The sequence below is a fragment of the Colletotrichum navitas genome, assembly GCF_030913465.1.
Source record: "Colletotrichum navitas strain CBS 125086 chromosome Unknown LY79scaffold_67, whole genome shotgun sequence".
NCBI lineage: Eukaryota > Fungi > Ascomycota > Sordariomycetes > Glomerellales > Glomerellaceae > Colletotrichum > Colletotrichum navitas.
In genome coordinates, this window is record NW_026850613.1 from 213,215 (window position 1) to 228,486 (window position 15,272).

At 50.9% G+C, this 15,272-nt stretch overlaps 3 protein-coding genes across 3 annotated transcripts; 1 reads left to right on the forward strand and 2 right to left on the reverse strand.

Moving 5' to 3' along the window:
* Positions 1-2,341: 2,341 nt before the first annotated feature.
* Positions 2,342-3,163, forward strand: LY79DRAFT_564441 (uncharacterized protein). Its single transcript, XM_060558656.1, has 3 exons — positions 2,342-2,646; positions 2,702-2,823; positions 2,987-3,163. Exons 1-3 carry the CDS (start codon positions 2,536-2,538, stop codon positions 3,066-3,068), a joined length of 315 nt encoding a protein of 104 aa, XP_060410543.1. The 5' UTR covers positions 2,342-2,535; the 3' UTR covers positions 3,069-3,163.
* Positions 3,164-3,874: 711 nt separating this feature from the next.
* Positions 3,875-5,612, reverse strand: LY79DRAFT_522765 (allantoinase; the record flags this gene model as incomplete). Its single annotated transcript, XM_060555476.1, has 2 exons — positions 3,875-5,014; positions 5,094-5,612. The coding sequence occupies 2 exons, from the start codon at positions 5,610-5,612 to the stop codon at positions 3,875-3,877; spliced, it is 1,659 nt and encodes a 552-aa protein (XP_060410544.1).
* A 2,251-nt stretch (positions 5,613-7,863) lies between these two features.
* Positions 7,864-9,309, reverse strand: LY79DRAFT_672555 (polyprenyl synthetase; the record flags this gene model as incomplete). Its single annotated transcript, XM_060564073.1, has 2 exons — positions 7,864-8,025; positions 8,104-9,309. 2 exons carry the CDS (start codon positions 9,307-9,309, stop codon positions 7,864-7,866), a joined length of 1,368 nt encoding a protein of 455 aa, XP_060410545.1.
* Positions 9,310-15,272: the final 5,963 nt, after the last annotated feature.

Here is a 15,272-nt window from a genome sequence, read left to right on the forward strand (position 1 = left end):
GACACCTAGAGAGTGAAGAAAGAAGGGGGAAAAAGAAAGGGCTCGAGTATTATGTTGCAAGCGACGATGCCCGCCATGGTGGAAATCAAACACACGGGTAGCAACCGAGATGCAACGCAGTCGAGGAAACGCTCACGGCCCTGGACCCCATGGCCCCCCCACCCGCATCGAGAACGCTCCAGTGCGAAGGGTGTGGTGGTATGTGTTGGTCGTCTGGGATTCCTGTCAGCTCAGTCAGATCAGCTCAGTCAGAGCGAAGCGAGGCTAGGATCACAGATGCAGCTGGCGCGCGTCCACTGCCGCATCCTCTTCTACATGCATGCCCACAAGCAGGTCGCCCCCCCCGCCGCTCAGACTCGGGGTGCAGATTGTAACAAGGACGGACGATGGCGGTGGAAGCGGACGTCTCCCCCCTTGTCTTGTCGGTTATGGTGCGAGGCACCTCCCTACTAGCTGAAGATCTAGACTATAATAAGAGGCCGGGAACGTGGAAATCGTTTAGCTAAGGATGTTGACCAGTTCGGTTGGCAAACGATGGAGGCTAAAACAAGCTAGGCACGGTAGGACTCTATGGTAGTAATTGCTCGCTCACATGGTGGGGACCAGTGGCTGTTTCTTTGTTCTTTCACCACGCGGAAGAGGTGCATTCCATGATGCAAGGATCTGGGGTGGCTGATATAATCAGATTGGAAGTAGTGTAAGCGCGTCATGTGGAGTGAATGGGACAGTTTGGCGGGGGGGATTATCAATTCCTCCAAGCTGCTTACGCCGCTCACTTGCTCGGATGAGGTTAGGCGTGTGGATGAGATGGTGAAATGCAGATGGATCGAGTTCCTCGATGGGAGAGATGCAACGACATGGACAAGTTTGGCAAATGAAGATTCCAGGCTCCTTTTCTTTCCTTTTCCCCCCCTTCTTTCTGCCACATTCCGCTCCAGAACCACTTAGCCAAGCTGAGCATCCGCCACACCGACCAGGCCAATAAGAAAGCGGTTTGGTCCGATGGATGGAGGGAGGGGGGAACCTGATGTAGTGTACCGGTAGGATGGATGGAGGATGGCCGCTTGCGGTAGCCTAGCGCCTCGCCTCGGATTGTCTGTCCTGTTGGGACCGTGGGCGGGATGAACTCGAAAGCTACCGTCATATCATATTTATCATATCATATTTATCCTGGAGGGTGGATGGGGATGTTTGGGGGGGGGAGGGATGGCTGTCTGTCTGTCTGTCTGTCTGTCGGAACCTGGCCGGTATTGGTCGACCGTTACCCGATGGGTCAGGGGTCCCCTATCGGCTGTCCTCGCTTCCGGCAGCTCGCTTACACTAGAGGCAGACTGGCAAGGTAGAGAGTTGAGCGTCGATCTATTTAAACTAAATGGTAACCGTAGTAATGCCGGGACAAACTGACTGGAGGTGGAGGTACGAAAGGTGTGTCCGGGTACAAACAAGTAAACATGTACGGTATGGAACGCGGCCCCGCTGCCGCCAGGGCTCCCTACTGTTTCCCCAAGCGAGCCAAACTCTATAGGCGAGGCTGCTAACCGAACAATACGAGCGAGTGAGCGCGGGAAGCGATCCCTCCCTTGGCCGGAACTCCCGGTAGGTTAGTCATTCTCTAACCGAGCCGAGTCGGTAATCGTCCGGGGTCGCCAATTGTCGTGATCCTGATAAGGGGGGGGGGGGACCCGTGAGCCAGAGCTTGGGGACGTTGCAACTGCTGCGTTGGACTTTGTCAAGCCTGACTCTGCTCTATTGAGTTGAAGAGAGTGAGAAGCGAGCATGTGAAGGTCAGGAACACGGCGAGTTAAGCGAAGGGCTGATGCTACTTTGGGGAGAACGCATACAACCTTGGTTGTGGAGAACTTAAAGTTGATGCCTCATAGATGGCGGGGAGCATGTATGTGATACGGTACTCTTGTAGCTTACGGATGCCACCTCCGTGAAATTGTGGCAGAAAGATCTTTGTCTGGTGTGCTCTCATATGGTCGCGATGCCATCCATGGTAGCTGTCGCTGTGCAGACGCATCTTTTGATGTCTGATGCAACAATGCAGGTTGCTCCCTGCATAACGGGCGGAGCTTATACCTCGCTGTTCTTAAAAGCAAAGCTTAGACTTCATGTCCTCCACCAGGACTGGGGTTCGCCTCTTTAGTCACTTTCCAGAGATCAGGGGGTGTGGTATTTGCTCATTAGCCTTCTTCACCGACCATGAGCATGGCCATCCAAGTCACGAGCATTCTCTTCAACGACGAGCGAGGGTTAACTGATCACCGGAGACGGATCCACCCCATATACTTTCCGTGTTTACTAAACTCTCGACGTTTAAGCTTAAGTACCGAATTCTGCCCAGAACAATATTAATACAAGCTATTATTCTCCCTTTTAGGATTCGATTCAGGATAGGCCGAGTAAGCCCGCGTATTCAAGAATCCAATTAGGCCGCCACCGAGATTCGAAAATCTCCAGAACAGCAATCGTCGATCCATTCCGTCCCATTCTCTCCCCGCAATACATCTTTTGCAGTATATCACTGCCAGCATGCGGTTGTATGTGGATATTGTTCGTAGTCGTCCCACTGAGCTGTCCTGCGCGAAGTCACAATCAATCAAGAACGATTATGGACAGCCAAATATCAGTTCGTTCCCGAACCTAAATGCAATCAGGTCGTCCAGGATGAGCCATGGAGAAGTCTGTCTTGACTTACGGATTCCTTAGAGAGTCCCGTGTCTGCTGGCAAGTACTCCAAAGCGAACCACCTGAGATGGACAGTATCTCGTGGGGAAGATGGTGGCAGGTGAATCGTGAACCAGGTGCAAAGGAACTCGCCTGCGGTCGTGTTAGAGGTTCTGCAACATAGTACCACTGCGATATGTTCTAGAACCAAATGCTAAACTCGATAGGCCTATGTTTACCCCCCAACAATTTGGAGAATTTGTATACTCAGCCGCGTGGTCATACTCGGAATAGTTTTTGTTTCTAGCGACCATACATTTTGGACCGCGAGGCGATTGCGTATGCCTGGAGCAGCTCACGAAGAGAAGCAATCTCGACTCCATGGGCAGCCACAATAGATCGAGGTTGTCAAGTCGAACAAAACTTATCTCAACTTAAATTCACCACACCCGAGATTATCAACCGTTTACGTCAAAAGTCAGGTTGTCAATGGTGGCCTCCCCCTCCCCCGTTGATAGTCACCCCAATCAAATACAGTCCACAATTCCACGTGAGATGACGATTGAATCTTCCCCTCACCCGCCCGAGACATCTGAGAAAAACACATTCACCTCATCCGTTACCACTACTTTCGCAGTCGTCTTCGAGAATCACAGCGAGTCGAGCTCCATCTTCACAGAAAATGCCGACTTGGAGTCTCCTCCCAGATCCGATGATCTTCCATCGACCGGATCCATACGGGATCTCGACTGTCCTGGCACAAAAGTAGCCCTGGTCGAGGCGCACTGGTAGTCGGATGCATCTCAGTATCCCAGAGGCCGTTGACGTGCAGCAGACCCCGGAACCGCCTTCAACCGCCTCGATGCTACAGAGTTTTCGTTTCAACCCCTTGAGCTTGCGACGACTGCTGGCGACAGCCCGCCTCCTCTGTGCCTCGCCGCACCCCAGGCACCTCGTCGATGCATTTGGGACTCCCAGGTCACCAGGCGCCGCGCGTTTAGGAACAAGATGCCCGTGCCAAGCCGTGTCGTTGAATCTTCATTGATATCATTCATGCGGTCTACCCAGAACGCCCTTCGCCATATTCACGACGCCTGCCTCCCAAGGCATCGCCTACAAGAAAACAGATGCTCCAAACCCTGTCGCCGTCTGCTCCCCCCCCCCCCCCTCCTCCTACCCTCCTTGGCCAATGCTGCTCCCCTCGTTAAGCAACGCGCTTCTCGGTAATGGCCTCGCCGATCGGCCCCTCGCAGACGAAGCCGCCGTTCGCGCCGCCGTACTCGAACACCTTGCGGCCGCGGACCCACGTCTCCCTCACGCGGCCCGCGAACTCGTGCCCCTCCCACGGCGAGACCCGGTTCTTCCACCGCATGTCGCCGGAGCGCAGCGTCCACGCGTCGGCGTCGTCGAAGACGCAGACGTCGGCGTCCATGCCGGCCCTCAGCGCGCCCTTGCGGTGCGCCAGGCCGACCTGCTTCGCCGTCGCCTGGCTGCACAGCCGCACAATGTCGACGATGGACGGCGCCGCGGCCTCGTCGCCCCGTGCGGCGGCGACGCGCGCCCTCGCCGCCGTGTAGACGATCGGCAGGCCCAGCCCGACGGAGGAGATGCCGCCCCAGGCGGCGAAGAAGTCGCCCCGCGAGCTGGCGTCGGCGACGGCCAGCGCCGCGTCCTCGAGCGTCTTCTCGGCAATCATCTTGTCGACGGTCTCGCCGGGGATGGTCACGTCGACGCCAGAGTCCGAGTGGTGCATGTTGGGCGCGTCGGCGTCGGCCGGGGGCGCGGGCTCGAGGTGGCTCGGCAGGAGCTTGAGCTGCGGCGTGCAGGGGGAGTGGTCCGAGACGACGGTCTTGATGCACGAGTCCTCGGCCACGAGCTCCTCCCACAGGCCGTCGCGGTTGGAGCGCTCGCGGATGGGCGGGCAGCACTTGTGGCGGGTGTCCCCGTCGACGATGTCCTCGGAGGCGAAGCCCAGGTAGTGGAAGCACGTCTCGGCGGTGATGTTGATGCCCTTCTTCCGGGCCTCCTTGAGGATGGGGATGGCCTGCGTCGCCGACAGGTGGACGATGTGCAGGTGGAGGTCCGGCGCGAGGTGCGCGAGCGAGAGGATCTCCTCGACGGCGTAGGTCTCGAAGGCCGGAGGACGGGACTCGAGGAAGGTCTGGTAGGAGTTGAGCTCGCCGGTGGGGGCGAGGGGGGGCTCGGACTGTTGGACGGCGTCGCCTACCGAGTCGGCGATGGGGGGAAGCATCTCGGCGTGAAACATGAGCGTCGTGGGCGTGCCGTTGAGCTTCTTCATGGCCAGGGCCACGTCTGGCGAGGAGACGGCGGGGAATTCGTCAACCTGTTGAGATGGGCTGTCAGCAAAACAGATGGAACATTTCCTCGGCAGGAGGCTTGTTGGATGTGTGCTTGCGGCTTACACCCGACTCGATGAGGAAGCCCTTGAAGCCTCGCACGCCGGCCTCGACGAGAGGCAACAAGTCATCGGCGTTTCCGGGGATCACTCCGCCGTAGAAACCAACGTCGACCCAGCACTGACCCTGGCTCGCCGCGAGCTTCTCCTTGAAGCCGGCCACCGTCGTGGTGGGCGGGATGGCGTTGAGTGGCATGTCGACGACGGTCGTGACGCCGCCAGAGGCAGCGGCCCGCGTTCCGGTCCAGAAGCCTTCCCATTCCGTGCGCCCGGGCTCGTTGAGGTGGACGTGGGCGTCGACTAGGCCGGGCAGCAGGAGCTTTGCGCCATAGTCAATGTAGACGGCCGAGGCAGGGAAGGACGTCTTGGGGAGGACGGCGGGGGTGACGCTAACGATCTTGCCGGTGGCGGGGGATATCGTTATCGTGGCAGGGGTGAGAACCAGCTCGTCTTCGGCAATGGTGAGGACTGCTCGCGTCGAGACGAGGACAACGAGAGGAGTCGTGGTGTCTTGGGTGGCGGCCATGATGGAGAAGAGAACTGCTGGGAGGGTTCACGATAAGCTCGTTTTGGAGCTTGGAGAGGTCCGATAAGGAAAAGGCGGCAGATTCTGAATAGCTTTCCCCGCGGAGCACGTTCTTTGAGAGCTTGTTGCTTCTACTGGGGAAGGGGGAGGCTTATCTTGATCGTAGTGGCGTGGAGGGGTGGTGAGGTAGATAAGGGATGGGTGACGGGGTTTGAGATAATGAGATGCAAGCGAGCCCAGATGGTGAGGCAAGTGGGCTTGGGTATTGCAACGCGGCGACTGTGAGCAAAAGGCAGAGGAACTTCTTGGAGGCTACGGAGACTCTTGGCTAGAGAGCAGACAGGACGGCGAAGGGAGAAGAAGGGAAGAAGAGCAAGAAGGAAGAGCAGGGCCGCCGTCCGGATCGCACTCGACAAGAAAGTCTCCCGTGGCTCGATCCACAAGTTCAGACGGACGCAGCTGGACAGTTGAGTCGGGCCCTTGACCCAGCAGGCATTCCCTTCCGCGCATGCTTCTGAGCTTCCATTTGCAGACCTTCCAGGCCCCCGATAAGATAAACAATGCGCATATCTGACAGGACAAAGAACAAAGTGACGGGTTCAGGACCAGCCTGACAAGACAAAGGGGGGGGGCACAAGGAATCAGCCAGCCGAGACCCTCTGCGTCTACGCCGCTAAGTCTTGCTTCATCCCCATCGCTCATCGACTGGTCAGTGACTATCGCCCAACTCACTCAACCCACTTGCCCACCAGTCAATCAGTCAGTCCGAGCTGCATACTCCCGGCTATTACACTACTTACTGGTTGCTGGTGTTGTGTGGGGTGCGTTATCGAACATTCTCCTCCGACGGGGGATCCTCCCTTTCAGCCTATCGAGACCGAGGGCGGCCCGGGAGACCGTGGACGGACCCTGAAGGTGCTCCAGGTCGTTATCAGACGATGCTGATTGGCCAGCGAATCGTCGGATGTGGCCGATCGGGAAGATGTTAGTCATCCGAGGGCGAAGGAGGGAAAAAGGAAAAGGCACGTGTCAGTGACTGGGAGAGAGTCGTGGCCTTCACCGGCCGTTGCCGGAACAGACAGCACAGAGTAGTGTAGGGTATCCCAGATGCGTGTGTCCATCGGCTTATTTCGGTCTGGCTCCGCTGATGTTGGCGCAGCAAGAGGCGTCGTCTACGTAGTAAGCTTCACCTAGGAGTTTCGATCGAGTAATAATCGAGTAAAAAGACCGCTACTTCTGCGTGGCCTGGCCCGCCATTTTCATGCAACCCCCGTCGCGGGGTTTAGTCTTTATTACTTAGCCCCCCTTGGTGCAGAATCTTCTCCCGGTGACTGCAGTAAATGGAAGGCCGGGGTTTGCTTTGGTTTGTTTAGATCCTGGCCGCCGCCTCGCTGACCTGCCGAGTCCAACTCCATGCCCGCCATCGATCCATTTTCGGGATATGAGGGGGCGTGATGAAAAGCCTCATGGACCAGCCAATGTCCATGTAATGCAGTGTGTGGTGTATGTAGTATACACCGACTCTGCTGTTTTGTGTCCCGTTCCGTTTACTGCCCTGTTTCGAATTGCTGGAAACTCAGGACTTCGATCAAGCTTCGCTGATCCCTGAGTGATCCCTGCGCCTCGTGCCGTTTGCTGCTGTCAACGCTGCAGGTCCGACAACGGAACAACGTAATAGAATCATCATCTCAATGGAGCTGGCCGCCGCAGCGCTCGCTCGTTCTTTGACATGTCCGCATGGCCGTGTTTTGATCGAGTAAGAGATTTCCCCGTCTCTCCAATCAGACAGACATGCAGGTCCGCTGTGCCAACATCAACGTGCCTTGGTGAGTTGCCGGGATGCCCGGACGCAAAAAGTCGATGGACAGTTAATCTTGGGAATCTGGCTCCTCGCCCAATATCTGTGCCTCCCGCACCGAACCCGAGTCTGGAAGGACCATTGTCAAAAGGTAAAAGAGAGAAGAAGAAAAAGAAAGGAAGAGAGAAGAAAAGGAAGTTGTGTGGTGTTGAGCTGAAGGTTTGCATCACCTCTACCTCGGTTGTGACCCCATGCATCGTCTCTTCCCCCCCCAACCGCCGTCTAGATGTATAATAATATCGTTACATGTACCCTGTAAGGAGCCCAAGATGGTCTGTTATACAGTGTCGAACGCACATACCATAATGCGTGCGTTCCAGGTTTCTTCGTTTTGTACAGGTGTGGTAATGGTAGTGACCGGTCCTTGCCGCCGCCCCCTGCTCAGTCGATTGTTCACTTTGTCCTCTTCAAAGCCTTGACGGCCATCTCAACGAGACCGTCCTTGGCCTCGCTGTCGGGGAACCCGCTGATGGCTGCGATGGCCCGCTCCGAATAGTCCTCAGCCAATGCCCTCGTCTGCTCGATGCCGTCGCTCTGGAGAACCAACTGGCGTGCCTGGAACCCGTGTTAGTCATAACCTTCTTTTCCACAGGAAAAAGTCTGCGGATGACATTGCATGCACTGCACACTCACCCTTGCAACGTCGCCCTCCTGTTCAAACTTCCTGCCGACTAGGGCGCCCAACTCGGGCATCGTCTTCCACGCAAACAGCAGTGGGGCTGTCGCGAGACCCAGCTCAAGGTCGGCTCCGGCCGGCTTGCCCAGCTCCTTCTCACTCCTAGTATAATCGAGCAAGTCATCAACCAGCTGGAATGCAAGACCCAGGTTCTTGCCGTAGGCGTACGCTGCCTCGACCGAAGCGGCGTCGGAGCCGCCGAGGATGGCGGATGCACGGCACGACTTGGAGATCAAGCTGGCCGTCTTCAGGTACGTCTTCTGGAGGTAGTAGGCCAGCGCGTCCTCGGACCACACGGGTCTCCTCTCATCCCGCTCAGTGTTCTTGAGTTGCATGAACTCGCCCTCGACCAGGTTGGCGATGACGGTCGCGAGAAGCTCGATGACCTCGGCGTTCCTCAGACGAGCCAAAGCAACGGATGCGCGGCCCAGGAGAAAGTCGCCAGCCAGAACGGCCATTTTATTGCCGAACTCGAGATTTGCCGAGGGCGATCCGCGGCGCGACACCGAGTGATCGATGACATCGTCGTGGAGCAAGGAGGCCGTGTGGATCAGCTCGGTGATCTCGGCGAGGCGGCGTTGGGAAGGGAGAATATCAGAGTCGACCTCGGTTGGCTCGAGGGCAGGGCTCGTCAGAGGAGAGCTCGGGTTGACGTCAACGAGGATGTTGGGAGGGGATATCGCGGTATCGACACCGCCCATCGGTTGGGCGGAGTGCAGCCGGGGCCCTTTGGGGCAGAGGGCAGTGGCTCTCGCCATGAGCAGGACGATGAGGGGCCGCATGTGTTTGCCCTCGGCCTGTGTGTAGTACTTGGCGGCGCGGTCCAGGGAAGGGTGGCCGGAACCCAGAAGCTTGCGGATGTTGCCGGTCAGGAACTTCATCTCCTTGGCCACCGTCCGCAGCGGGTCGATGTGCATGTCCCCTTTGGGGAGGACGCGGTTGACGGCATTGGCGGCCATGTTGGATGCGACAGACACGGCAGCGCCCCATGCCGAGGACCGTTTTGACGAGGAGTGGTACAGAGCGCTGGTCAGAGGTAACCGGAGGTCGAGGGTCGCGGTCCGCCGGCATTGGGCGCATCGGGAGGAAGACGAGGAGAGGAGAGATCGTGACGTTATCGATGTGGTGCTGCGCAGCACGGCGGCCCCTTGACGGAGCTGCATGGCTCCGGTAGTGCTCCGAATAGTATCAATGAAGTGTGAAAAGAATCGCCAGAGGGACCGACAGCATCTAGGTAATTGTAGATCTTGCTCGGCACCGGGGGTTGAAGCAATTGACAGCTGTAGACGGGCGGGATAATTGTCCGAGATGATGACTTTTTTTATTATTTTTATTTTTATTTTTCCTTTTTCCCACGCTTAGAAATTCAGCAAGAGCGTGTCGGGTCCGATCTTTCCCTTTGATGTGCCTTAGGTAAGGTACGTATCGCTTCCTATTGGTAAGCTTGCAAGTGACAGTTGAGTCGAGGTACGTACTCAGTCGGAGAAGTAGTGGGGTCTTTTGGGTTTGATTGGCTGTAAGGCGTTGAATGCTCACCTTGGTCTGAGCTTTTTGGGGGGCAGAGGGAGGGAAAGAGGGACACTGGACACTACGGCAGTAGCTGCTGAGCTTACTGGCCGTTCGAAGTGGTACCTAGTTATCTACCTACCTAGATAGTCACCAGCGACAGGAATTTTGTCCTAAATCTGCATTGAGTGTGGTGACTGATCTGTGGCTGCTTTAACCTGAGCTGAAGCTGAGCAAAGGTGAGCAGAGGGTAAGCCTAGGCTGGTCACCTTAAGCCCAGCCCTTGTCAGTATTTCAGTTTGCAGGTAAACTTGCCGTAAGCTATACTAAGAGCAGGGCTAACTATGCTACACTACCCTAATACAAGCGCCTAACTATAGGTAATATAATAGGTACTACTGCAGGCTTAGTTAACCAGCTACTAGTACTATGGTATAAAGCCTGGCGGCTTCGTTGTAGAACTAGTACCAGATAGGACCCATTTCAAGTTTTAGGTTGGAGGGTAGCACCATAAGCCTCAGCGGCACGACAGCGACCGTGGTCCTGGCTGTCGGCTTATCCCTTAGGGAACCAGGTTGCTAGATTACGCCTACAGATATAGATGTAATCCACTGTCGCCAACATCATGACATTATCACTTCGTGACGTCCGATACCAAGTCGATTATGCAGAGCGAGGCTTTTTATATTGTCTGTAATTCTATAGATGTTGATGACGACAGAACTAGCACTCGACCTTGCAGCCCGGGGAACATCGTGCGAAGAAGTGCTGCCCACGCTTCTAGCTTAGTGGGGCTAACGTTGTCTGTAACTTGTTAGGTTGTAACAGTAGTAATTCTCCTCACTAAGTCTCTCTTTGCTGATAGGCAAGAAGTAACCTTTGAAAGAATTTCCTGGAAGTTGAATGTAGATCTCTATACTATTCTGTTATTACCTAGCTCGGTTCTACACGTTCTAGAGGCTGATACTAAATATTATTATACCTTGCTTAAAACTACAACATTGGCCCTTGTATCTAGCTTATGCTGTAACTCATGAGGGTTATATAATTTCGTTGAACAATATTGTTACTAAAACTAAACTTAACTAGTATTTATTAAAAAGATAACTAATAAGTTGTTAAATCTAGTATATATAACAAGTAACTGCCTTTCTATACTGTTAGAGAGAGAATAGAGATAAATGATTATCTCTTTAAAAAGAAACTTAACCTATATATTGTAGTTTAGGTTCAAACTCGCCTCAATTCTGAGATTAATTAGCTTAGAACTCAATAGTCTTACGTCCTAGAGAGAGACAAGCTCACCTAATTGTAATGTGGCAGACGCACATCAACACCCCTTTCAGTCCGCCTGCCCGTAAAATGCTATTATTTCCATCGCCGAGGAATAAAAAAGGAGTAGAGTAGTGCAGTTGCTTCTATCAATGCAGCTGCATCAATTAAGCCGAAGTTCAGAGTCATAGCTCTCGCGCCATAATACACGATGCCATAATAGTCAAAGGAGTACGGAGTACATGGTCACAACAACAACGAACTCGGCCACATTCTTGATAATGAACGCCCAGGATTGGGAGCAGGTTTAAGAGCATCTAGCTGAGCTTAAACAACATGGAATCGGTTGTGTTTGATAGCAACATTGAGCCCTGCAGCCCTCCTCTTGCTTTGACGGTCGGTAACAGACCTGCAAGCTTTGAACGAATGAGGTCAGCCAGTGGCCCAGTGCACCCAACGCCAAGGTAAAAGGCCAGCTACTTACAACAAAAGCTAGCTCTACTAGGTTACCCAATGTAATATTCAGAAGTGCTCCAACTGTGTCTCCAGCGTCCTCTTAGTAGCACTGGTGCATGGAGATTACAAAGGCATAATAATAGTACTATTTATTAGAAATCAAACTAGAGGTGTCTTGTTAGACAAGAAAGCCCAGATACTAACTAGGACAAGTATAAGGAGGCTACATAGCTAAGGAAACATTATTACGTATATGACTTTCTAAGTCTAAGAATAAATTCTATAGTGTGTTAAATATTAATCTTTACTAGTTAATAGGGGCGTTTACAAGTAGATAGACTGGCTTTAGTACTAGCAGCGCCAGAGAAGCTCAGGTGCATCTTAACCCCGTGATAGGCCTAAGAAGATATGCATTAGCATTATGCATGAGTATTTTCCTATTCCGAGAACTGGACTGCAACCCTAACATCAACTTGGGTTATTGATGGCACTTTGAATGTGATATTGGGAGACCTGCTTGCATGAGTTTCGCCGACGTAAAGACATGTGCGTCTTGTTGGTCCTTAACATTCTATTATCACCGATTTATTATTATTGTCATGTATTGCTTCTTAGGCTTCGCTTTTTCGCCTTGTTGTTGTAGTTCTTTACAGCGCCTGTTCGCGACGTTAATATTCTCTCGGCACTAATTACACCTCATCCTTTATGTTAGATCTGGAATGGCTGACGAGGGCTGCCCTAATATCCTGAACAGTTATTAGCCTACCTTGGATGCACTATTCAACGTTACTGCTTAATTCGTCTTTCTGTTATTTCATTAAAGTGACTTGGGTTGTGTCAAATGTGCGTTAATATAGAGAATACCTGTCAAGATCAAGATGTACACCAGGGGATATCACTATCAGTCTTATAGAGATGACACCCCGTTATAACTTATTTCAGACGCCTTGTCCTATATCCCAAGGCTGATTAGATAGTTGAATCAGGCAAAAAGCGCTTTGAAATATTTAGACCAGTTGGAACAGGTTTATATTGGGATATAAGTGGTTTTGCTGCAGTCGTATAAGCTTCTCTTTTATACTAACAGTAATTCTAGAATCGTGCGTCTCTGATGTTATAGGTAATGGTTTTGGCGCCCAGTGCCTCCACCGCTTGACCTTGGAGCAGTGCGACTTATCGAGTGCTCAGTAATTGCCAGGTCTTACCAGGCAGTGGGAAGGGACAGAACACACCGAAGCTCCGAGCTGTTTCTCCTCAATCTAGCATTGACAGATAAGGCAGCGGAAGAAGTGAAATCATTTGATTTTGCAGATACAGACCAAGCTAGAGTAGCAGATTCCGTCCCCAATATGACGCTAGAGATCCCGACCCCGTTCAACACACGCTTGACAAGAAGTTGAGGCTATTATTTACATTGGCATGAATGATGATGCTCATGTTAGTTCGTCGAGCAGACAATGCGGCGCCGTCATAGTACATTGCCCTTCCTCTACGGTGGCCCAGTGCCCTTTCTCACTGTCTACTACAGTGTGCGTGTGAGCCCGGGCACGCCTATGATGGATATTAGATAAGTCCCAAGGTTTTAGGGTTAACTTACAAAGCGATCAAGTCTATGGTACATTACAACGCAAACGCTGTTCCGAATTTGGCCTGAGCCTCGGCATGCTGCTGCTGTGTGTTCACCATTGAATACACCATCTACACGGCATCTATAGCTTGGTTAACTCTGTATATGTATATTATAGGAATAACTTACTCGCAATCATATAAAACTGGTTTCTTTGCAGCTTGTGCACTCGCAAAGAGTGTAGCTAGTAGGACTGTCTTAAATAACATGTTGAAGAAGAGACTTAGAGTATATATTCTCTAGCTTAGAAGTAAGAAATAGGTGCTTATGTGAAGAATAGTGTAGATTTGAGTTAGAGAATTCGAAAAACACAAGTTACTATGTATCACTTATATTTATGTATTTTAATAGTATCACTACCTATAGACTAACTATTTTTACTCTTAACTTACTATACTATAGTCTAATAAGTAATAGTTAATACTATTTAACTAGATAATATAAGATATAAAGAGGTTACTATATATTTATCTATTAATTTAAATATCCTCTCGTAGTTTTAGTAGAAGCTATGCTAGGAAAATAAGGTTTATTTAATAGCCAATATACTAATAATAAGTTATAATACCCCACTTTGTTCTATGATTGATAGTGTGATGAATCTACACTCTAAAAGCGCGTAGAAAGCGCTATAATTGCCCCTTTCTTGTAGGGGAAATGGCGAATTAATCCTGGCTCTTTGATTAGCCAATCAGCCCCGGAAAATGGGTCGAATTCACCGCTCGTTGACCCAGTATTTGCCGCGCACACTCCACGCATTTCCTATGTAATTACGCTATATTTGACATCTATTTACCTTAATTACTGTCCAATTCCTTGTTCCGTACTATAAAGCTACCCAGCATGACCGGTAGTTAGAAAAGCTTCCTAAACCTTATTGCGCAGCCTTTTTATACCTGTGCGTTAGAGTAGGGTTCCCTATACAACACACTTGACTCTGTGAGAGTGTACACCTAAATATTAAATCTATCCTCACTATTAGATATTAACTAGTTTACTAACAATAACGTATATGCATAGTGAGCAAGCCAGCATAGTGAGCAAGCCACCTTAAGAAAAGTGGGGATATTTTAGGCGAGGTGCACGCGAAAGTGTTGTTACAGAACTGTTAAAGCTCCTTATCAATTCCATAACAGCACTTTCGCGTGCACCTCACCCAGAATATCCCCACTTTTCTCAAGGTGGCTCGCTTGCTTTGCTAGCTCGCTTGCTATGCATGTACCGTAAACACGAAGTCCGCACAGGCCATACGCTAATCCTATTATAGAAGGCGGTCAACCCACCCACCCACCCACCCACTTGCCTACTTGCCTACTTGCCCACTTGCCCACTTGCCCACTTGCCCACTTGCCCACTTGCTAGCCAGCCAGCCCATCTACAGTCAACTTCGCCAACCCATCAACCAACCTACCACGATATTCACGATGCCTGCCTGCCAGCCACTAGGCAATATCAGCCCAAATATTACACTACCGTTACACAAGAAAATAGGCAAAAGAACTACGCCTATCACCAAGCGACAATATTCAGCAACTAAGCTAATCTAATAAGCCTAAAGGTTATATAGGCAGTAAAGGCAGGTGGAGGTCTTAATGTACCTTAAGCACCACTGCTACCTACAGGATCTATTTAGCCAATGGCAGCAGCAACAGGCTAGCAATACCCCTTTAGACCCTACTAACAGCCTCTGTTGCCTAACCTTTTCTAAGGCTACTGCCTACTTTAATATACCTTATTTAATAGTAGTTACTTAGTATTAATACTAAGATACTATTATTACTTTAACTATATATTATTAACTAAAGTAGCTAGTAATAGAAGCTAACCTATATAGTTACTTCTAGTAATAATAAGCCTATAATAAGGTTATTATTACTAGATAGTTTAAGTAAGAGGCCTAGGCCTTTTTTATAGCTAATTATCCTAATACCTTTATAGTAAGTAACCTATTTACTTATCTTTTTTAATTCTCTATAGGTTAGTTTACTAGTTTTTATATATAATAGAATATTTTATACTACTAGCTTATAAAGTAAGCCTTAAAGCTACTTACTAAATACTTTATAGTTATTACTAGCTTTTTTTACTTTAACTAATATATTAGCTAGCTATTACTAGCCTAGTAGTAGCTACTTATTAGTAGCCTCTGTTTTTTACTTAACTATATTATTAACTTTAATAAGACCCTTATACCTTTTAAATACTTTAATAAATCTATATAGGTAGCTAGAGGGTCCTATATAGTAGCTAGTAAAAGTAACTATA